Source organism: Aedes albopictus, chromosome 3 (assembly GCF_035046485.1).
Source record: "Aedes albopictus strain Foshan chromosome 3, AalbF5, whole genome shotgun sequence".
Taxonomy (NCBI): domain Eukaryota; kingdom Metazoa; phylum Arthropoda; class Insecta; order Diptera; family Culicidae; genus Aedes; species Aedes albopictus.
The window spans coordinates 238,872,121-238,895,601 of NC_085138.1; the positions used below are offsets into that span (position 1 = coordinate 238,872,121).

Genomic DNA, 23,481 nt, shown 5'->3' on the forward strand with positions numbered 1-23,481 from the left:
AAGAAGCACTTTCTTGCTCTTACCGGTTACGGCCACTCGGTCTACTAGAGGAAACTCCTGTGAACCGCACATCAACACACACCTCGTTGTTTCCACTTTTAGTGAATTGGGACAAAATTGTCCTTGCTCCAAGTGATCTTACAATTGCTTGTAATTTCCCATGTAGAACATTTTTCACGAAATTCCCTTCCCAGGAAGAGTGAACATCTGGTTTTCTGGAGAGAAGTATTTTAGACGGCATCGTCGGTTACACTGATGGCTTCCTTCTCGAAGGTCGAGCAGGTGCTGGTGTTTATTCTCGTGAGCTAAGGCTGTATCAGTCTTACTCACTTGGTAGACACTGCACCGTTTTCAGGCCGAAATCTTTGCTCTTATGTGCGGAGTGCGATCGACACTTCAGCAGCACGTAATGGGCAAAGTAATATGCTTCTGTTCAGATAGCCAGGCTGCTATTAAAGCACTTGCTTCCGCCAACTCTAGGTCGAAGATACTTATCGATTGTCGAACTCAAATCGAGGAGCTGAATTCAGCAAACGCTGTTCACCTTGCATGGATACCTGGCCATTCTCCCATCGCTGGAAATGAAATGGTTGATAAGTTAGCTCGCACTGGAGCATCACATGACTTCATGGGCCCTGAGCCAGCTACTCCGATATCGAAGTGTTGGGTAAAGCTTCAGATTCACACCTGGGCTGCCACTCAACATAGACAATACTGGAATAGTTTGGAGTCATGTCGTCAAACCAAATTGTATTGTACTGAGCCATCTCCAAGGGTGGCGAAGTATCTTACAAATCTGTCAAAGCAGAATTGTAGCATTCTGGTCAAAGCATTGACTGGCCACTGCCGACTCATCTATCACATGGCGAATATTCAGCAAGCTGATTCATTTGCATGTGATAGCTGTAAATCCGATTATGGAACTTCGTATCATTTGATATGTAACAGTCCAATTTTTGCGCAACTGCGTTTCCGAGTATTCGGTAAACACTTATTAAGTGAAACTGACATCAGAAACCTGAATCTTCAGGATATTCTGTTGTTCTTAATCCACTGTGGTAAAGAGCTATAGGCTCTCTTTCGCTTTATGGGTTCTTACAGTGCTTCTTTCAGGGTGCTGTTTGAACCCATTGTGGTACGCTTATGCGTTAGTACCCTCTTCCAGCGTATTTTTTCCTATTTCCCTACCTGTCCTTATCCTTATTTCCTTCCTTTTTTCCTCAGGTAGATGATGCAATAGGCTATTATTATGGCGATGGCACAAATGTCCCAAATGGAGGATAACGTGCCTCTGGAGCCGGCCTTCTGATACCTGATACCTGATAGGTCCTTCTCAAAAGTAAGACTAGAGTCAGAATGGCCAACTGATTATGCACAATTTGAGAATAAAAAAATGCAAGAAAAATTCAATCATCGAATTCAAATGGCAATGATCTTTTCTGAAAAAATAGCACAATTTCTTGAAGTTGTATTTTTTTACTGAAATTAAAGTCGGCAGGAATATAATATTCGAATTACATTTTTGAACGTTTATGCAAGCAGAACGCATAAATATTTATGGCTTATATGGCTCGAAATTTCAAAGTAACAATTCTTAGCCATGAAAGCGAATATTCGTATACAATAGAATCACTCATGCTCACGCACAGTGGGCATTACGAACCCACACTTTTTCAGCTGCGTTATTGCAGAATTTTCAGTGTTAAAAAAAAAGCGAGGCAAACACTTCTAGAAAAGAAAAAAAGTCAATGGTTCCTTTGAAGCTCATTGATGCGACATGCAACCTTAACATTTTACTATATTGGGTTATCTAATCTGGATGATTTGAATACCAAAACATGAACATTACCCGTATCATATCCCTTTGTGTTATCAAATTCTATAGACGGTAGTATCTCTACAACCATCAAAGAACCTAACGTTCACTCACAACCTGTTGTTGGCTTGTGTACCGACTTCATATCGTGGCTAAACATTAATAACGATAACGGTGGCAATTTACTTTTATGCTACTACACCACACCAAAACGCGAAACATTAAAAGTCGATAGTTGGAAACGCCATAAAATAGTTCTTACTTACCCTGTGTATAATACCAGCACTGTGAATGTATTTAAGGCCCCGTAATATCTGATAGACTAGAAACTGTACATGGTCGTCCGAGAGACGTTGCGTTCGTATAATATTGTTCAGGTCCGCCCCCATTAGGTGGGTGACCAGGTAGACCTGCTGGAAGGAATCCAGTGTGTTCCCTCCGGGATGGAAAACATCCAGCAAGCCGATTATGTTCTCGTGGTTCATGTGCTTCAACATGCGAAGTTCACGATAGGTCCGTTTGGCGTGGACGGCCGACTGGAAAGGGCGCGCCAGTTTTTTGATTGCCACCTTAACGTTGTGCTGTGTATCCGTCGCCGAGCTGTTTCGTAAAGTAAAGAGAAAAAGGTTTACAGTTAATTATATAGTTCGAAGTGGCAATAGTTGATTGACTCAGTTGGGCCGGTTGCCTCGAGATCGCTGCGTAGAGTGTAGACATGGCTAATTAATGTAGGTACTGTTGTAATAGCTCTGTCAAAGCTGCAAATGGTGTACTGGAAATCCGAAAAGATTGATTTTGCTTCCAGCCAGGCCTTTGATAATTCATCAAACGCAATTGGCCTTTTGGCTGCTTGAGTACACGCGATGTTTTATGTATGAATGTTACTTTCATTATTTGCTGACAAAATTAATCTTTAATATGAACGCAGTTCTATAAAAATTTCAAAACCTCTAAAAAATTGTGATTCCCCTATTTCACACAAGAAAGTCCAGTTTCTGTAACACATTAGGGTTCGATACCAATACCAGATCCATCCAGACAGGAAGCAATAATGAGCAGAAGCCAAACAAAATCGGTGACATTGGCGTAGCTCATTTGCACATCTGTGACAAAATGCGACTACCTGCATTAACAGACGGCAGTATCATGTTGTTGCGAATTTGTTAATATTCTAACATGATTTTCAATACATTTTGGCTTGGTAAATATCATCGGCTTCGTGAAAGGGAGCACTATTGGTATTAACACCACAGAGCACAGACATCCAAATGAAAGTGAACATTTCCCAACAAACTATGCGAGATTTGAAACACCAAATACCTAGTGGTGCGCGGTGGAACAAAAGTCAATCAAAATGTATTGCACAAAACATACGAAAATCACAACATTTATCGCAAGTTTTCGTAAAATAAATCCAACCTCAATCAAATGCACTTGACTTTCAGAATCACATAAACACATTGCTGCCACACGTGTCCTTTTATAATTTTAAAACAGTTTTAACTCTAAAATGGTCAATTTTCAAGAACATCGAAGGATAAAAAATTGAAGCAACTTTTATACTACTTTAATTTAATACATATGATCTTCACATGTCTACGAACAAAGTCTTCAAAGCACCTTTAGCAACCCATGTTGTGAGTAAACACTGCAGTTTTTATATGAGAACCATTAACCACGATACGTTCAAGAGACTGTCAAAAAATCAAATTTCAACAAATCCATCAGCAATTTTGGATTCCGGCATCTGAAATACAAAGGAAGCTGACAAAATTTTACATCTAGGATTTTTTTTTGTTATCGTACAAATGGGGCCGAAGGGTCTCAGATTTTCATGAAACTTATTAAACAGGCAGGGCTCATGCAAATATGAACAAAAAAAAAAGAAAAACAAATCAGGGTCCCCTTTTTTCCGCAAAACTCAGGTGCAATTTTTTTATTTTCCCATGACACTACTTACTTTGAAAAATCATAACTCAAGAACGAAGCATTGTAGAAACAAAGTTTGCTTTGAAAATGAAAGCAAATTTTCTCAGAAATCCAAAAAACAAAAAAAAATATGAACTGGAAAACGTTTTCCACACAATTTTCTACAGTCGAGAAAATTTGTAAAAAACTATGCCCGAATTCGTAAAAAAAAAATCCAAAAAATGTTTTTGAGAAGGTTATTTCATATGCTTCAATATCTGAAAATTTTGGAATGCACTTTTATTTTTCGTTTTTGAGTTATGGCCAATTTTGTTGAAAAATGTTTAAATGTGCTATATAAGCATTTCTTTGAAAAATCATAACTCAAGAACAAAGAATCTTAGAAATAAAGGTTTTTTTAGAGAATGAAAGCAGATTTTCTCAGAAATTTAATAAAATATGAAGTGGAAAAGGTTTTCCACAAAATTTTCCACCGTTTAGAAAATTCATAAAGAAAAGCCGGAAAAACTATGCCCTACGCAATAAAGATGCATCATTCTTGAGTTATGATTTTTCAAAGAAAAGGCTTATATGGCACATTTGGATATTTTTTTACAAAATTGGGCATAACTCAAAAACGAAAAAAAGTGTACTCTGTATTCTGAAAATTTCGCCGATTAAAGCTTATGAAATAACCTTCTCAAAAATATTTTTTTTGTAAATTTTTAACGAGTTCGGGCATAGTTTTTCGGCTTTTCTTTACGAATTTTCTCAACTGTGGAAAAAATTGTGGAAAACTTTTTCCAGTTCATATTATGTATTATTGCATTTCTGAGAAAATTTGCTTCCATTTTCTAATTTCTTCGTTGGTTCGTTCTTGAGTTATGATTTTTCAAAGTAAGTAGTATCACTGCATTGGCGTAACTAGGATTTTTTCCTGGAGGGGGCCCAGGGGGGACCTGACTTGAGATGAATTTTAAGCGGGATGGGCGCCCGATATGTGAATATGCAAATCGGTATTGTAGTTTTAAGTAATCAAAATGACTGTTTCAGATTTGTTCATAGTTTCGTAAACTGTATGAGTACGAACAATTCCTCCAAGATTTTTTTTCCATAGCTTGCTTTAGTGATTCCATCTTGGCTTCCTTCTTCCAGAAATTCAATCAATAATTTATCTAGGGATTCCACTAGACATTTTTTGGGGATTTGTCCTGGGATATCTTTAGAGGTTCCTCCAGTAATTGTTCCAGTGCTGTTTTTGAAGTTTCCTTCAGGAATTTCTCCAGAGATCCTTTAGGGTATTTCTGCAGGAATTCAGAGATTTCTACATATATGCCTTCCAGAATTCCACTAGAGATTGCTCCAATAATTACATCTGGAATGATTCGAAGTATTTCTGCAGGAATGTATTCCAGAAATTCTTTTAGAAAATTTTACTTACAAATTCTTAAAAAATACTCCAAGATTTGCTTGAAAAAGTTGTACAAAAAAACCTTTAGGGATCCTAGTATTCCATCAACAATTACTGCAGACATTGATTTCTTCAATTTTTTATCCAGGAATATTCCTGCAAAAATTCTTCCAGGTATTCGCTAAGAAAGCTCGCCTGTGATTCCATAAAGAGTTCCTCATGGGGTTGCTTCCGGGATTCCTCATCGGGTTTCTTCAGAAATTACTTCAAGAGTTCCTCCAGGGATTCACCGCAAATTTCTTCTGTTATTCTTTCAAAAACGAATTCCGAGATTATTTTTAACATTTTTGCAAGAACTTTTGTTGGGATTCCTCCAGAAACTCCTGCTGGAATTAATCCAGGATTTCAGGATTTCCTCAGGAATTTCAGCGGTTTCTTCAGTATTTCCCCTGAGAATTCTTCAGAAACTCCTCCTGGAATTCCCTCAGAAATCGAACTTTGTATTTCATCAGGAATGAATCTTGAGATTTCTCCAGGAACTCCTCAAGGGATTCCTTCGGAGATTCCTCCCGGATTTTTTTCAAGAATTCTTCCGGTATTCCTCCTGGCATTCCTCTAGGATTTCATTCAGGCATTTCTCCAGAGACTCCTGCAAGAGTTCTACCAAGAATTTCTCCAGGAATGACCCCAGGTATTTCCTCAGGAATTACTCCAGGAATTTATTCAAGAATGGATCCAGGAATTCTTCCATGAATTCCTCCGAAAATTCTTCCAGGGTTTCCTCCACGAATTAATCCAGGAATTTCTTCTCTAGGGTTTCCTCTGCACATTCCTCCAGGATTTATTTCATGGACCCCTCCAGAAATTCCACCGATGATTCCTGCAGTAATTCCTCCAGGAACTCCACCAGAAATTCTTTTCTGAATTCATCTAAAAATTTCTCCAGGAATTCCTTCAGAAATTTCTCCGTGGATTCCTTCCAGAATTCCTCTAGAGATTCTTCCAGGAATTCATTCAGGATTTCTCAAGGTATTCATTTAGGGATTCCTCCTGGAGTTCTTCCATGAATAGTTCCACGAAATTTTCCCAAGATTTCCTATAGACATTTGTCCAGGAATTCCTCCTGAGGTTCTCCCAGAAATTGTTTCAGGGATTCCTCCAGGTTTCTTTCCAAGAATTCCCTCAGGGATTCTTCCAAGTAATTCTCTAGAAATTCCTCTAAGGATGCCTCCAGAAATTCCTCAAGAGGTTTCTTATGAATTACCCCAAGAATCCCTTCAGAAAGTCCTCCAGGAATTGATCCAGGAACTCCCATAGGAATTCCTTCAGAAATTACTACCGCAATTCCTTCAAAAATTCCTCCTGGAATTTCTCCAAAATTCCTCTAGAAATTTCTCTTGGAATTTCTTCAGAAATTTCTCTTGGAAGTTCTTTAGAAATTTCTTTTGGAATTTCTTCAGAAATTCCTCCATTGATTGCTTCCAGAATTTCTCTCGAGATTCCCCCAGGAATTCATTCAAGAATTCTTCCAGGGACAGTTCCATAGAATTTCCCCAAAAATTCCTTTACAAATTAATCCAGGAATTCTTCCTGGTATTCCGCAAGGAATTTGTCGAGAACTTGCTACAGAAATTTGTCCAGAACTTTCCAGGCATTCCTCTTGAGGTTTCTCCAGAAATTGCTTCAGGGATTCCTCCAGGGATTTTTCCAAGAATTTTCCCAGGGACTCTTCCTAGAATTTCTCTAGAAATTTCTCTAAGGATTCCTCTAGGAATTTTTCAAGAGGTTTCTTCAAAAATTTCTCCTGGGAGTTTCTCCGTGGACTCATTTCTGGATTTCTCCAGGAATTCATCTCGAGATTGCTCCGGAAGTTCTTGTAATGGTCCCTCCCAGAATTTTTCTTAAAAACTCCACCAGGAACTCATCTAGAAATTTATCTAGCGATTACTCCAGGCATTAGTCCAGGAATTTCTCCAGGGATTTCTTAAGGAATTTCTCGAGAGATTCCTCCAGGAATTGATACAGGCATGTCTCCAGGAATTTATCCAGGGATTCCTCCAGGCATTCCTCCAGAAGTTCCTCCAGAGATTTCTATAGAGATTCCTCCAGGCATTCATCCAGGATTCCTTCAGAAATTACTACCGCAATTTCTCCAAGAATTTAACTAGAAAATCCTCCAGAGATTCATTAAGAAATAACCCCAAGAATTCCTCCCGGAGTTTATCGAAGAAATATTCTAATAATTCTTTCTGGGATTCCTGAATGAATTTTTTTTGAAATTTCTCTAGGAATTCCTTCAAATATTTTTCAAGGGATTTATTTCCCCAGAAATTCTTTATTCAGGAATGGATCCAGGAATTCCTCCAGGAATTTCTTCGGAAATTCGTACAGCAATTCCTTCAGGAATACTTCCAGGAATTCCTCCAGAAAACCTTCCAGGGTTTCCTCCAAGAATTAATCCAAGAATTTCTTCTCCACGATTTCCTCTACACATTCCTCCAGGATTTTTTTCATGGATTCCTCCAGAAATTCCACCGATGATTCCTCCAGTAATTCTTCCAGAAATTCCTTCTGAAATTGCTCCTGTTATTCCTCCAGAAATTCCTCTGGAAATTTCTCCTGGAACTCCATTAGAAATTTCTCTCAGAATTTCTCTAGGAATTTCTCTAGGAATTTCTTTAGGAGTTTATTCAGAAATTTCTCCATGGATTCCTTCCAGAATTCCTCAAGAGATTCTTCCAGGAATTCATTGAAGGATTCCTCAAAGAATTGATTAAGGGATTCCTCGTGGAATTCGTCCATGAATAGTTCCATGTAAATTCCCCAAGATTTCCTATAGAGATTTGTCCAGAAATTCCTCCTGAGGTTCCGCCTGGAACTTGTCCGGAAGTTGCTCCAGGAGTTTCTCCTAAGGTTCCTCCAGAAATTTGTTTCAGTGATTTCTCCAGGGTTCTTTCCAAGCATTTCTGTAGAAATTTCTCTAAGAGTTTTTGCGGGAATTCCTCAAGATGTTTCTTCAGAAATACCCCAGGAATTCCTTCAGAAAGTCCATCAGGAATGCATATGGGAATTCCTCAGAAATTACTACCGCAATGTCTCCAGGGGCTCCTACAGAAATTCTACGAAGATTGCAGGTATTTCTTCAGAAATTCCTACAGGAATTTCTTCAGAAATTTCTGCAGGAAATCCTTCAGAGATTGCTTCCGATATTCCTTCAGGATATTCTTCAGGAAATTCTATAGAAATTTTTCCAAGGGATTCCTCTGGAAATTTTTGCAGGTTTCCTCCAGGAATTAATCCATGAATTTCAACTCCAGGTATTCCTCTTCTTCTTCTTCTTCTTATTCTTCTTTATGGCTCTACGTTCCAACTCCTCCAAAAATTCCTCCTGGAATTTCTCCAGAAATTCTTCTGTTATTTCTTCCAGAAATGTATCTTGGAATTTATCAGAAATTTCTCTAATGCTCCAGGCATTACTCCAGGAACTTCTCCAGGGATGCCTCCTACAGAAATTTCTCCATTAACTTCTGCAGGGAATCCGCCAGGAATTTGTCCAGAAAATTTTCTAGGATTTCCTCCAGAAGTACATCTTTGAATTGCATAGAAAATTTGCTTATGATTTCACAAAAAAAAGTGTCTATGATGCTTCTTCTTGAGTTATGATTTTTCAAAGTAAGGACTGTTCAATTTATAAATCGGACAACTTTACAAGGCTCTAAAAATAAGACGCATAGTTCAAATTTAACCACCCTTGCTTCGTTTTTCAGTACATCATCTTTCATTATAGTAACGATTTTTGAATCGAATAAAAATAGTTTTATTTCATAGAAAATCGGCCAGATGTTCAATGAGGTGAATTTTACGATTGCTGAAAATTGAAAATTTATATAAAATTACTTTTCACAAATGGTGTATTGTTTTCAATATCAAAAAAGTATGTGTCATGCTGCAGCAGCATGAGTAATAAACATTCTGGCGAAGCTTAAATTCAACTGGAAAATTAGTTGTTAATGCATTAAAGTCTCAAGTGAGATTCGATTTTTTTTTAAATTCAATTGTAAAGCAAAAAGGGCATGAACATATACAATAAACCATTTTTTATATATCCAGTTTTTATATATCCATTATTTATAATATTCCAGAAGGAATAATGAGGTTTCAAATGCAGAGAACTGCTTCCTAATAGCATTGCTGGTTTGGTTACTGTGTGCCATTACAGGCACAGTAATCAAAACAGTTTCGTTCTTTGAAGGTTCTTCCAAATAACAATGAAACCTGATGTAAATTTTACATAACAATTGTTACGTAAGAATATAGTTTGCGAACCCCTGCGCAGTGTCGGAGTTGATTGTGTATACATGTGTATTGTTTTATACTTTGTGTTTTCTGTCATTCCCGTTCCGTCATACATGTAACTGAATAGAAGTGAAAACAAGAGACCGAACGGGAGAAAGCACCGTAGATGTAAGTGTTTTTATGTTCTAATTAATGTTATTTTAATAAAATGATGTTTTGTATAGCTTTATAGCATGGAGCAAAGTTCAACTAAGTGTTTTACTTGCCTTGCTGAAAGAGCGGTGTCCCGTAGGCCCTGTTTTCAACACTATAAAGATCTACGCCGTTCACCATCACCCAATGGAAGGTAAATACATTCAGATTCGATTGAGAGGAGGATGGTTACCGTGGCGGCAATTACGTCATCATCGAAATAACGCGTCTGATGGAAACTGGACAACGCGAGATTGAATGTAACTGACTGTTCTACAAGCTATACTACTTGCACCGTAGAGTCGAACGTGAATCAGTCGTACAGCATGTCCCAAAGGTTTCCATGAAAAAGCACCATTTCTATTGAAGACCATGTTTTGCTACACGTCGCGGGAACCCAGATTCTCACGTAGGCTCATCGATTCTTGACGATGAGAAATGGTAAAACTTCGACATTGTTTGCTATGAAGTGTTACGGGGGGAAGTGTTACGTAAGAATATAGTTTGCGAACCCCTGCGCAGTGTCGGAGTTGATTGTGTATACATGTGTATTGTTTTATACTTTGTGTTTTCTGTCATTCCCGTTCCGTCATACATGTAACTGAATAGATGTGAAAACAAGAGACTGAACGGGAGAAAGCACCGTAGATGTAAGTGTTTTTATGTTCTAATTAATGTTATTTTAATAAAATGATTTTTTGTATAGCTTTATAGCATGGAGCAAAGTTCAACTAAGTGTTTTACTTGCCTTGCTGAAAGAGCGGTGTCACGTAGGCCCTGTTTTCAACAACAATGATGTTGGAAATAAAAAATAATATATCTGATTGTTATTAAATAAAGTACAATAACATAGGACCAAATTTGTTGAAAAGAAATAATAACAAGATTCGCTAGAGACGAAAATCTGCATCAATAGAACAAATAGTATGCATTTTTTTTACTATAACCATCTTTCTGGATTAAATTTTTGATGAAGAATGCAATTAAGGTATTTTTTTCTTCTGCCTCATTCAGAAAGCAATATTCTTCTACTCTGGACCAATTTTTAGCCGAATCTGTTATGCTATTGCATCAAAGGACTTGAATAAATATTTTTTAATAATTTCTTTGTAAACAAGGCAATTTACTATATCAAACTGGTGGCTGCTTGATGCATTATTACTAACCAACTATTGAGCTTTACCTTTAGTAGAATAGTATAAGATTCCAATACATTAAAAACTTCATGAAAATATGCATGTTTAGCATGTGGAAATTTTGAGAAAAGAGTTTTTATTGATGTTTTACGAAAACTGCTTCAGTTACACGATAAAGAACATTTTGCTTAATGTTATATTTTTCCCACATTTGAGAATAGCTATAGAAAGTTATGCAAAAAATTGAAAAATAAAAAAGATGTCGCACAAGCAAGTTGTCCGTTTTATAAATTGAACAGTCCTTAGGAGGTGTCTGTGGAAAATGTTTGTTTTTCACTGGAGTGTTTTGGAAAATTAGGCGACCTTGATTTTTTTCAATTTAGTTTTCCAAATATATATGATCCCTACCTACCGTCAAGGCGCCATTCACCGTGGGGGGCTCCATTCACCGTGTGCCTTCGAATATTTTTTCATTATTTCCATATTATGATTGAATGATATGACAATTTCCCTTCAATTTCACCAATACAACACTAATGTATTGTTACCATGTCAAAACGCTCATTAGAAACACTTAAAAGTATCATTTTGACACTAAAGTGTGCTTTCATGAAGCGGGTTTCAGCTCGTTCACTGCATTCATAGTGAAAAAACGAAAACTGCGCTAAGGTGATTTAGGCGATAAACTAAATGTAGTAACGTTTTTATTCCACCAAGAAGCAGTTAAATTCACATATCAGGTATGTATTTTGCATTACCGAAGTAAGTTTAACAAGAAAGTACGATTACTCGTACTTTTTAATTGAAACAAAAAGGCACGGTAAATGGGTACCCTAAAAATCAATGGTCTCCATTCTCCGTGCCCCATATTGTCCCATATATCTAGAAAAAAACGAAAATTTGAACATTCGTTTTTCTAATAAAATCTTGCAAGTAATTACTTGAAATGAATTTAAACGAAGAAAATTCCCTTGGCTGGGTTGTTTTGATCATTTTTAAACAAAGTAGAATAAAATTTCTCATACACGGTGAATGGGTCCCTACTATCACGGTGAATGGTGACCTACCACGGAATTAGGCGACCTTACTACCCTTTACTAATTGTACTATATCACCAAATTTAGTGAAAAATTTCCTACTTCTGTGGATATTGCTTTAATTTTAACCTATAATGAAGGCAATTAAAAGCGGCACCAACAATGTTTATAAGACTGGTGTCAAATGACAGCCCTTATTTACCCCGAATCCTCTTAGATCCACGGTGAATGGTGCGTCAAGGCGTGCGTATGAAAAAAAAATCATCAACCTTCAGAACCTTCGTACCTATTTGTACGATAATAAAAAAAAATCCCCTCAAGCTTCAGGCATTAGTCCAGGAACTATTCCAGAGATTCTGCATGGAATTTTTCCGGGAAGATTTCCTGGAGATTTCCTCCAGAAATACATCTAGGAATTTTCCCTGTGATTTCTCGAAGAACTCCTCCAGGAATGCATCCAGAAATTCCTCCAAAGATTCATCTAAAAAATTTCTAGTAATTTCTACAGAGATTTCTGATGCGGATTCTTCAGATTTTTTTTTTCCTGAAATTCCTCGCATAATTGCTCTTCGGATTCCTCCAGGAATTCATCCAGGGATTCCTCCAGGTATACTTTCAGAAATTACTCCAGGGATTCCTGCAGGTATTGCTCCGATAATTCTTGTAATGATTTCTTCCGAAATTTCACTAGGGATTTTTTCAAAAATTTATTCAGCGATAAGTTAAAAAAATTTCAGTAGTCCGTTCATAATGTTTTTCAGGAATTCACCCCAGCGTTGTTTTTAGGATTACTTTAGATTTTTTGAATAATTTGATGGATTTTTAGAGGAATTGCTCCAGCGATTTGTATTGAAATTCTTTTAGATACTTTTAGAGGGACACAGAAGCCAAGAAATTCTCCAAGAAGTCATCTAGGAATTCTTTCACAATTTTCTCATGAATACCAAGTCTTTCACAAGTCCAATCATGAATACCTTCAAGATTACCCATTGCAGTACCAGCTTTTATATATATTAAAACTTCCTCAATGACCATTTCAATTTGTGCGTTGTTTGATAGACGCAAAAATACCCCTGGCCCACGAAATAAAAGAAATTAATAGTGACCGACTAGAAATCACCTCCAGCATGGTTTTAATGAATGCACTTGCGTTTACGCTTCAGCTACATGGATCATTTCTTATTATGTGACATCTATTCTCACTAGGAATTGAAAAACTTTTGCTGGAATTCCATTGCAAATTCAACCACATTTTTTTCCCACATGATACTTGAATTCCATAAAGAAGCACTCACCATATTTTGCGGTAATGCTGCTAGAAAGTTCAAAGATTCTTAAAGATACTCATCATGGAATCCCTGGAAATTATCATTTAGATTTAATTTCTCAGCGATTTAAAAAAAAAGATGTAGAAAGTATTGCTTTTTATATAACTCTGGTTATATAATATTTCCATACAAAACTAACTAATTACATAGACCATTTTAGACAATGATCTTGTAAAGAGTAACAAGTTGAGAATTGTCTCCAATAACTGTCAATTTAAACACATATTATGCCAAATAAATGTCTATTATAGATCAATGTGTGTCACCACGACAGTGGTTTTCAGATTTTTTCTAATTTCCATATATAAAGTCATGAAAAATTTCTGGGGGGGGGGCCTAGCGGATTCTGGGGGGGGGGGGGGGCTGGCCCCCCTGCCCCCCCCCCCCCCCCCCCTCTAGTTACGCCAATGAGTATCAGGGGAAAACAAAAAAATATACCTGAGTTTTCCGGAAAAATAGGCGACCCTGATTTTGTTTCTTTTTTTTTTTGTTCATATATTCATGAGTCCTGCCGTTTTTTTTTCATTCCAACAACGTTATCCAGAAGAGATTCCATCACCAGATTTGGCACTGCGGTTGGCAGGGGACTATATCCATCGTCGTTACAAAGATGTGCCTGTAATACTTCCTTTTTTCGAAAAGTAATTAATTACACTAGTTTACAAAATAAAACGAAAGTCGTGAACTTCTGTCAACGACCAAAATTTTTGAAGCATAATTTAGCGCTGATTTCGAAATCGTGCTTCAAAAAATTTAAAGTAGAACAGTTTTTGAGTTTCAGCTCAATATCGAGTTTTACAACTTTTTAAAATATGGAATTTAATAAAATTCAAATATCTGGCGGTTTGTTCAACCAACTTTAAATCTTTTTCCATAAAATAAAAGCTGAATATAATACCATTTGATCATCTGAATCCAGGTTTTGTGTCAGATTGATAAAATTCAAGATATTGGCGTGTTTTGGGAACGATCTCCTTAAATTTTAGCAAAATTTCCAAAAATATATGAAGGAATGTATTTTTTTCAATAAGAAAAAATAATTAGAAAATTTTTTCTCAACGTCTTTTTAACATTTAATTTGTAGGCGAGATACAGTAAAAAATTCAGCTCAATCGGAGCATTGATTACGGAGAATGAGGTGTGTGAACGGGGTCTCCAGTTAGCCTAGTGGTTAAGGCTATGGATCGCCAATCCGGAGACGGCGAGTTCGATTCCCGTTCCGGTCGAGAAAATTTTCTCGACTCCCTGGGCATAGTGTATCATTGTACTTGCCTCACAATATACAAATTCATGCAATCGCAGGCAAAGAAAGCCCTTCAACTAATAACTGTGGAAGTGCTCAAAGAACACTAAGTTGAAGTGAGGCAGGCCAAGTCCCAGTGGGGACGTAGAGCCATAAAGAAGAAGAAGAAGAGGTGTGTGAAATGAGCGACTTTGCTTAAAAATAGAACATCATCCTTGTATGGAAAGTCGAAAAAATTTCCGCTCTACTGTAATTTTTTTCCTTCGCGTTTTCGAACTCAGGGCATGATTCTACACCAAAAACGATCATCAGCTTACCGAGTTCAAAAATGCTGTAAACTAGTGTTACATCCAAGATAGAACTCAGATGTCTCAAAGCTAATTTTTATATGTATACTCTTATATCCCGCCACCCCAGACAAGCAGAAATCGCATAATTATGCAGGTCGAAATGGGCTGCAAAACGGTGAGTCGATAAGGAGAGCGCCCAACATAGCTCTGGTCCTCACAAGTTCCTACCTCATGCTTCCACGGGTCAAGCGATGACAAAGACCGCCAGCTGAGTGTTGTGTGCTTAGCTGGTAGTGCAGCCTGGGTACTATTATCCTTCTGACTTCATCTAGATTGAGGAGGTACGACCCGAGCGTCTGTTTACCAAGGAAGTGCGGTTCAAACAGCGTCTGTTTTCAGTTATCATTATTCGCTATTCTTGAAAGAAGTGCAGCATGGGAAAAGTGGTTTCAAGCAAAATGATGAAAATAAACTCTCCCGCCTTCGTGAGAGTAGCGTATTTCATATCGCTAAGATGAAAATTATGAACCCTGCTGTTCTGACATCCAGAGGCTGAGTAGGAAATGCTGCATCACGCCCAGCTAGATCCAAGGTGGTAGCCCCATCAGCGTGATCGTCCCAGTGTTGGTTGGGACGTTAAACAGAACTGGCACGATGACCTCCGGCAAGACAAAAGTGGCGTAGGCCCAATAAGCCACCCGTAAAAATCCCCAATGCGAATAACATAGCAGAAAATACGACTCGGCAAAGACCCACGCGACGAAATGAGGACTACGATTGGAAACTTGGAACATGGAATTGCAAGTCACTAGGTTTCACAGGATGTGACAGGATAATCTACGTCGGACTACATCCCCGTAACTTCGACATCGTGGCGTTGCAGGAACTTTGTTGGACTGGACAGAAAGTGTGGCAAGTGTGCATCAAGCGGCTATTTTCTACCAATGCTGTGGCACCACCAATGAACTGGGAACAGGATTTATAGTGTTGGGCAAGATGCGACACCGTGTGATTGGGTGGCAGCCGATCAACGCAAGGATATGCATGTTGAGAGTTAAGGGCCGTTTCTTCAACTACAGCAGCATCAACGTCCACTGCCCACACGAAGGGAGACCTGATGACGAGAAAGAAGCGTTCTACGCGCAGTTAGAGCGAACATACGATGGAACAGGAAGGAAGAGAGGAAATGTACAGACCGGTAATCGGGCGAAACAGTTTGCACGCCGTATTGAATGATAACGGCCAGCGATGCGTAAACCTTGCAACCTCCCGTGGTATGGTAGTCCGAAGCACCTTCTTCCCCCGCAAAGATATCCACAAAGCCACCTGGAGATCACCCGACCATCAAACAGAAAACCAAATCGACCACGTTCTAATCGTAAATTCTTCTCGGATATAACCAATGTCCGCACATACCGCAGTGCGAATATAGATTCGGATCAATACTTAGTCGCTGTATGCATATACGCTCCAAACTTTCGACGGTTATTACCACGCGTTGAAGTCGAACGCCGCGGCTCAACATCGAGCAGCTGCGTAACGTAGAAGTGGTTCAAGACAACGCGAAGCAGCTGGCAGTGGCCCTACCAACGGCAGGGCCAGCTTGGCGCAGCTACACTTGAAGATGACTGGAGGGACATCCGATCCGCCATAGGTAGTACCTCGGCTACAGCAACTGAGTTTTCCGGATGAAGAAGTGCCAGCACGAAGAACGAGATCGCGAAGCGATGGAAGAGCTGTACTGCGCTAAGATCACACGAAAGTTCTACGAGAAGCTGAACCGCTCGCACAGAGGCCTTGTGCCACAAGCCAACATGTGCCGAAATGAACACGGGAATATTTTCACGAGCGCGCGTGAGGTGGTCGAGAGGTGGCGGCAGCATTACGATGAGCACCTCAATGGCGACGTTGCATGTACCGAAGGTGGCGCGGTAACAGATCTAGGAGTATGTGCACAGGACGAAAGACTTCCGGCCCCTGACCTCCAAGAGATTGAGGAGGAGGTTGGTCGGTTGAAAAACAACAAAGCCGCTGGAGCAGATCAACTACCAAGCGAGCTTTTAAAATACGGTGGAGAAACACTGGTGAGAGCATAACACTGGGTCTTTACCAAGATTTAGGAGGAGGAAGTATTACCGAAAGAAAGATGGAAGGTATCACAGGGGATTTTTCGGCTTTCAGTCTATTAAGCGATTAAAACGAAAGTATCTTTCTTACGCCCGACGTTTCAATGGGTTTTACCATCTTTTTCAAGGGTTAAGTTAAGCTTAATAGACTGAAAGCCGAAAAATCCCCTGTGAATTCGAAACAGTCGATAGCATCCACGTACGATGGAAGGTATCGTGAGTTCCATCTACAAAAAGGGCGACAAGTTGGATTGCGGGAACAACCGCGTGATCACACTACTGAGCGCTGCCTACATGATACTCTCTCAAATTTTATGCCGCCGTCTATTACCGATTGCAACAGAGTGCGTGGGGCAATATCATGCTAGATTCATGGGTGAACGCGCTACAACGGACCAGATGTTCGGCATCTGCCAGGTGTTGCAGAAATGCCGCGAATACAACGTGCCCACATATCACTTGTTCATCGATTTCAAATGGGCGTATGATACAATCGATCGAGAACAGCTATGGCAGATTATGCATGAATACGGATTCCCGGATACACTGATACGATTGATCAAGGCGACGATGGATCGAGTGATGTGCGTAGTTCGAGTATCAGGGACACTCTCGAGTCCCTTCGAATCTCGCAGAGGGTTACGACAAGGTTACGTGCTTGCTGTTCAACATTGCGTTAGAAGGTGTAATAAGGAGAGCGGGGATGAACACGAGTGGGACGATTTTCACGAAGTCCGCTCAGCTGCTTGGTTTCGCTGATGATATTGATATTATAGCTCGTAAATTTGAGACGATGGCGGAAACGTACATCCGACTAAAGAGTGAAGCTAGGCGAATCGGATTAGGCATTAATGTGTCGAAGACAAAGTACATAATGGCAAAGGGCTCTAGGGAGGAATCGCCGCGCCCGCCACCCCGAATTTATATCGACGGTGATGAAATCGAGGCGGTTGAAGAATTTGTGTATTTGGGCTCACTGGTGAATGCCGACAACGACACCAGTAGAGAAATTCAGAGGCGCATTGTGGAAGGAAATCGTGCTTACTTTGGACTCCGCAGAACTCTACGATCGAATAAAGTTCGTCGTAACACGAAGTTAGCTATCTACTACAAAACGCTGATCAGACCGGTCGTCCACTATGGGCACGAAATATGGGCCCTACTTGCAGAGGGTTAACGCGCCCTTGGAGTTTTCGAACGGAAGGTGTTGCGTACCATCTACGGCGGAGTGCAGATGTAAGACAGGACTTGGAGAAGGCGAATGAACCACGAGCTGCATCAGCTGCTAAGAGAACCAACCATCGTCCATACCGCGAAAATGGACCGAGTGGAATGGAGACGGCTACTATGTACAGCAGAGGTCACCCCGGCCTTAGCCTGATCGGTGCGGTACGTACCGCAACAATAGGAACACAGCAGCAGAAATATTAAGGAAAATATTTTTTTGAAATAGGTGTTTGGGCAAATCTTAAGCCCACAAAAAGTGCAATCTCATAATTTAAGCATAATACATCTATTGAAAATGCCTTTTGTAACATTTCAATCGAAAAAGTGCTCATTTGCCATTGCCGCAACAATAGGTACTAACACAACGAAGGGAATAATTACCATACTTTCTGAATTGACTACGTTTTCGCTGCCTTTGCACTTTAATTTCCAGAGCCTAATCTCAACAAAAAAAACTCTGGAGAAATCTTTGAAGAAATTTTTGGAAAATTTATGCAAAATAGACATTGACTGTGGGGGATCTCAGTTAATAATTGTGAAAATTCTCATAAAATACTAAGCTGAGGAGCAGGCTGTGTCCCAGTTGGAGCGTTACGCCAAGAAGAGAGAGAGAGAGAGCGGGAATCTTTTAACAATTTAAAACGATATTGGCTTGAAACTTTGGCTAGGGTTGAGTGCTATAATGTCTTAAATGTGTAAGTTTGAAACAAAGTTTGGCCGTTTTCAAAAGTTACACGAGCTTTGTTCATTATGTAATTTTTGTATGACGCCTAAAGACATCAACTGAATTTATATTTATTATAAAGTTAAAATGCTGAATGAAAAACACTTTTTTTTTCTACTTCAAAAAAAGCTGACAAAATCGGAGGTTGTCAAAATCGGGGACTGACAAAATCGGGTCCCCACTAGTTCGTTATCAGATACGTACTGTTTGATTTAAACGACAAAACAACCTCGACAATTCAATGTAAGCATTATGATTAATAGGAAGTAATCAGCTGCGTTTTTGCTAGAGTGCCGGTAGAGGCGCTTTTCTGATAAATGCGGTAAACATGATAACAGTGTAAACAAGCAGAAAAGTTTACGCTACGGAATCATAGATGGCGCTCGTGTTCCACGTGTTTTCCACATATACAGCGGCGCCGCCTGCACCTATCCACTCGGAAACATCATGCGCAGCACGGGTGGAAAATGCCAGTCAGAAAAAAAGAAGTAAACAGCTTGAAATTTGTATGGTGGCGTAATAAATTCTCTGTTACTGTAATGAATCTGGAAGAAACGCATAGGTATAATGATTTTGTTTCTAATTTGCAACTTTTTGCCCCAGGGTACAAATCGTTGTGATGCGGAACAAGTGCAAGCCAGCGATTTGTCCATACAAGAAAAATGATTTTACTTTTAATGTGGTGGCGCCATCTCTGAGAAAAAAAAGCTTTGATTTCTTACTATTACATAGGGAATCGCGCCACTTGGGCGGTGGCTTCTATATTCGTCTGTTTTCCACTATAACTCAATCAAATTTGAACCAATTGACATAACTTTTGGAATGTGGTGAGATAGGTATAGTATCTACCCGTGTACAACATTTCAAGTCAATTGGTTCAAAATTGACTGAGTTTTAGCGGAAAACAGACGAATATAGAAGCCACCGCCCAAGTGGCGCGATACCCTACATGCATTATTGACAAAGTTCCGATTAGCCTTGCTTACCATTTAGAAGAGATAACTAAATTCAAGCTGAATGCATTAATCACCCCCTAGATTTAGATTGATACTGATCTCTAAAAAGAAAAGGTCAACTAATTTTTCACAGATTCCTTGTTAAAATTACCGTTCAACGGTGAATCATACCATAATGTAGCACAACAATGTGCAACAACAGACCTGTGCTCTAAATGTAAATTGTTTATCATCGCAGGTATAGAGCACATGTTAAACAATACAATTTGTCTTCTTCGACATCGACTCGCAACGACCTGTGTCCATAAATAACAACAAGTGTGGGTAGTTGCAGACGAAACAACCGGTTTGAAAATGAATTCAGAAGCGTTTCGTTCATTTCGTCGCTTTCTATCATCAGTGCCTAGACCAGTAACCAGAATGTCAACATCTGTGAATGAATCCCGCATATGCCAGCGCAAACTATGACGTCATTCCCGCACCTATTAGTAGCTACATTTCACCCGGAATACGATTTCTGTATATGTAAGGCACCGATCACGCTGAAAGATTATTCATTTAATCGACACTTACCAGACTTGTCCGTAGGCCCCGCTCCCTACTGGAGTGAGCATTTGGTACTTCTGCGGTACCTCCCATTCCGTTTTGTTGATTTCTACTTTGTAGAACTGCGGCATAGTGTTTCCCGTGATTGCTTGTTTTAAATACTGAACTTCACACTTTTTCGTTTCCGAATAGCTATACACGAACACAGTTGCACACGTCGTCGACCGACCCTAACTCAGACTTTGCTTCGTCAATGGTTTCACACAATTTTTTCTTCTGATATCTGTGGAAATACGAGATAAGAAACACAATTCAAGCACATCGAATATCTACCGGTGTGTTATTTTCAGCAGGAAATCACACTGCACTGTTATCTATCTCGTTTAAGCTTTTGAGCATTGAATACAATTCACATTCATTTTACGGTGTGGAGAAAAAAAAATGTCACTACAGATTTCACGGCTTGGTCACATACATTCGACTTTTTCACTTCCTTCACTTTCTTCAACCCAGAAATAGACCAAAAATAAACAAGTCGAGCTTCACAACTCTCGGCGTCTATCTCTATGTATATTATGCTTGGCGTTAGTCTTCCTAAAAATGTTACCATGAATTTTTATTCCCAATTCCCATACAAATGCGAAAGATCATTCGGAGACACGTCACAGAAGGAGCATTGTGTATGGAACGACGGATAGACTCGGTAACAGTAACTTCTAATGATCACCAGACAACGTGTGTGACATACCGGAATATTTAACGACGACACGGCGACGATGTACAGAAGAAACAGACAACAACAGCGTTGTAAAGGGTACACCGGGCAAGAGGGAAAGTGTGCGAGAACAAATTTATTTAGGTGGGAAAACTATGAGCGCTCGATTCGCTTCTACATCGAGCTGCAAAACTAGAAACACACCGACTGACTGAGCGAAGTGAATGTTGCAATGGGACTGAAGTGCGGGATTTTCATCGCACTGACTGCATTGCCCGACTGCTGTGTACAAAACGAGTGAGAACGTGAGAAAATGGCTGACATTAGGGACGTAACGTTGGAGAATGTTTGCAAAAATGCCATAGCTGATGAGCTATGGTTGCGTTTTGATTTGACAGTTAAAGATTAGACCGGCTTTAAAACTTAAAGCGTTGCAGAACAAGACTACCGCCTTCAAACTTAAAAAAATGTAACTTTGGGCAAAATATGAGCACTCCGCTGGAACTGAGAGCCTTCTTTACCAAATGAACGTTTTGAACTTGGTTTTGAACATGACCTCCTGTAGACCGCAAACGTGAGCAAAGTAGCACATTAGCACTCTGACGTTTCTCGAAGTGCTGCTTCCACCTTTTGATCACTTCACGTTCTCAGCCTTATATAATGCACACATAAATTTATTTGTAAGTCATAATTAACAATAGAACGCCAAATTACTTGGTTGGTGGCTGCCGTCCTCCATCCTCGGTCACGCCCAATGCTCGCCAGATCACGTTCCGTCTTGTGCGCCCACCGTTCTCTGTGTGTTCCACGCCTTCTTGTGGCAACGCTACCGGATCATAAGCGAACACCAATTTCGCAGGGTTGTAGTGTAGTCCAGCATTCTTGCAACCCGAGGTGCCCACCGAACCTATTCTTCGGGCTTTGGATGCTGGGTTCTGGAACTTCTGGATGCTAGGTTCGCCGTAGAGGTCAGCGAACTTGCGGTTCATTCTGCTCCGCCACACACCGTTCTTCTGCATACCACCGAAGGCAGTATTTAGCATGCTCATATACTCCGAGTGCTTGCAAGTCCTTCTTGCTCATGGTCTATTGGTCGTGTTCGTAGAGGACCACCGCGGTGCACCGGTCTTATCGATGTTTTGTACATGGTGCATTTAGTGCGGGGATAATCTGGTTAGACTGCAGCTTCTTCTGGAGCCCGTAGTAGGAACGAATGATGATGCACCTTCAAATCTCGCGACTCACACAATGCTCAAACATCTTGTTTGACTCGATCGAATTTTCATTAGTGTCAAACAGATGTTGTTTCTTGAGTTCTTTCCTTATCAAATATTTGACCTTGTGTACTACTGGCCTTAGATGCATGGTGTCTTTGGAAGAGTTTCTTTTTATTTCTGGATCCTTTTCCTCATCATTTCCTGATTAGGATGGTACCTCTACCCGGGCAGAAAAAAATTACAAAACAATTGCAAGTTTTACCATTCAAAATGAATTACTGAATGGTAAAATTTGTCATTGGTTTGTTTGAAATAAGTGACAAAAGGGCAAAAATAATAACTGGCATTGTTCGATAAAATAACTAAAGAATGTCAAATTTTGACATTACAACGGCAAACCAAGAGCAAAAAAAAAATAAGGTTGAGAATTTCAAAATATACCATTATTCAGTTATTGAAAACAGAACAATATCAAAATTAGTTATTCGTTTGTCACCCAAAGGAGGACATATTAAGTTGTTTATTCCAATAACAACATGAAAACTTTTAATTTTTCGGGATGGAAAGTAATTTCAAACAAATATCAAAAGATACCATTAGAATAACCAAAGTTCAATTTTTGTCATTTTTATGCACTTATAAAGCCAAAACTGCGATGGTTCATCAAACTCGTAAGAGGTCAACAATATCTCACCAATTGCAAAATTTGTTATGATAGTAAAATAAGACATTCAGTAGTTATTCTTCCAAATTTGATAAATGACTAACGAATGGCATATTTTGATATGATATCATATTATGCTATTGACATGTTGTTTTAAGCTTTTCATGAAGAACTCATGAATGGAAAAATTAGTTATGACAATAAAATTTGTTATTCTTTTGTTTTTGGTTTGCCATTCACCTCTACCCGGGTAGTTCAGCTGATCCAAATATCTGCTTCTTATATCCGTTTACAAAATGTTCTACAAAATTGTAGAATAACTTATTTGGAGCAAGTTTGCTGAAGAAACCATTCATTATTCTATCTCTTATGGTTCCCAACTTATGATTTTATAAATAGTCATGTTAGGGTGATCCCTAAAATTCAGTTTTCCTACAGTTCCAGGCATTTTTAGAACTATCAACGACGCATATTTTTTCCAAGGACTATAATGTTCTATCTCACATAGTTAAAGGAATATTAACTTTTTTCGAAAAATAACATTTTTTTTAAAGCCTTGAGGTATGGCTAAGGAACAAATAGGTTTTCAATCTCTAGGATGCATTTAAAAGATCGTACTTTGTTCTATTCATGGTGATTAAACTGTGTG

General features: G+C 39.2%; 1 protein-coding gene across 3 annotated transcripts in view; it reads right to left on the minus strand.

The window, feature by feature from the left end:
- LOC109420146 (mitogen-activated protein kinase p38b) overlaps nt 1-21,196 on the minus strand; it is a 43,087-nt gene extending 21,891 nt beyond the window's left edge. The window contains exons 1-3 of one of the 3 annotated variants that reach the window (XM_029868484.2): nt 20,985-21,196; nt 20,264-20,519; nt 2,083-2,416 (exon numbers count right to left, since the gene is read on the minus strand). In XM_029868484.2, coding sequence (XP_029724344.1) covers nt 2,083-2,416; nt 20,264-20,367 — 438 coding nt within the window. In that variant the 5' untranslated portion in view covers nt 20,368-20,519; nt 20,985-21,196. Of the gene's footprint in view, nt 1-2,082; nt 2,417-20,263; nt 20,520-20,843 lie in introns of all 3 variants that reach the window. The other 2 variants (XM_029868482.2, XM_029868483.2) reach the window with 2 other exon arrangements.
- Between the last annotated feature and the right edge of the window lie 2,285 nt (nt 21,197-23,481).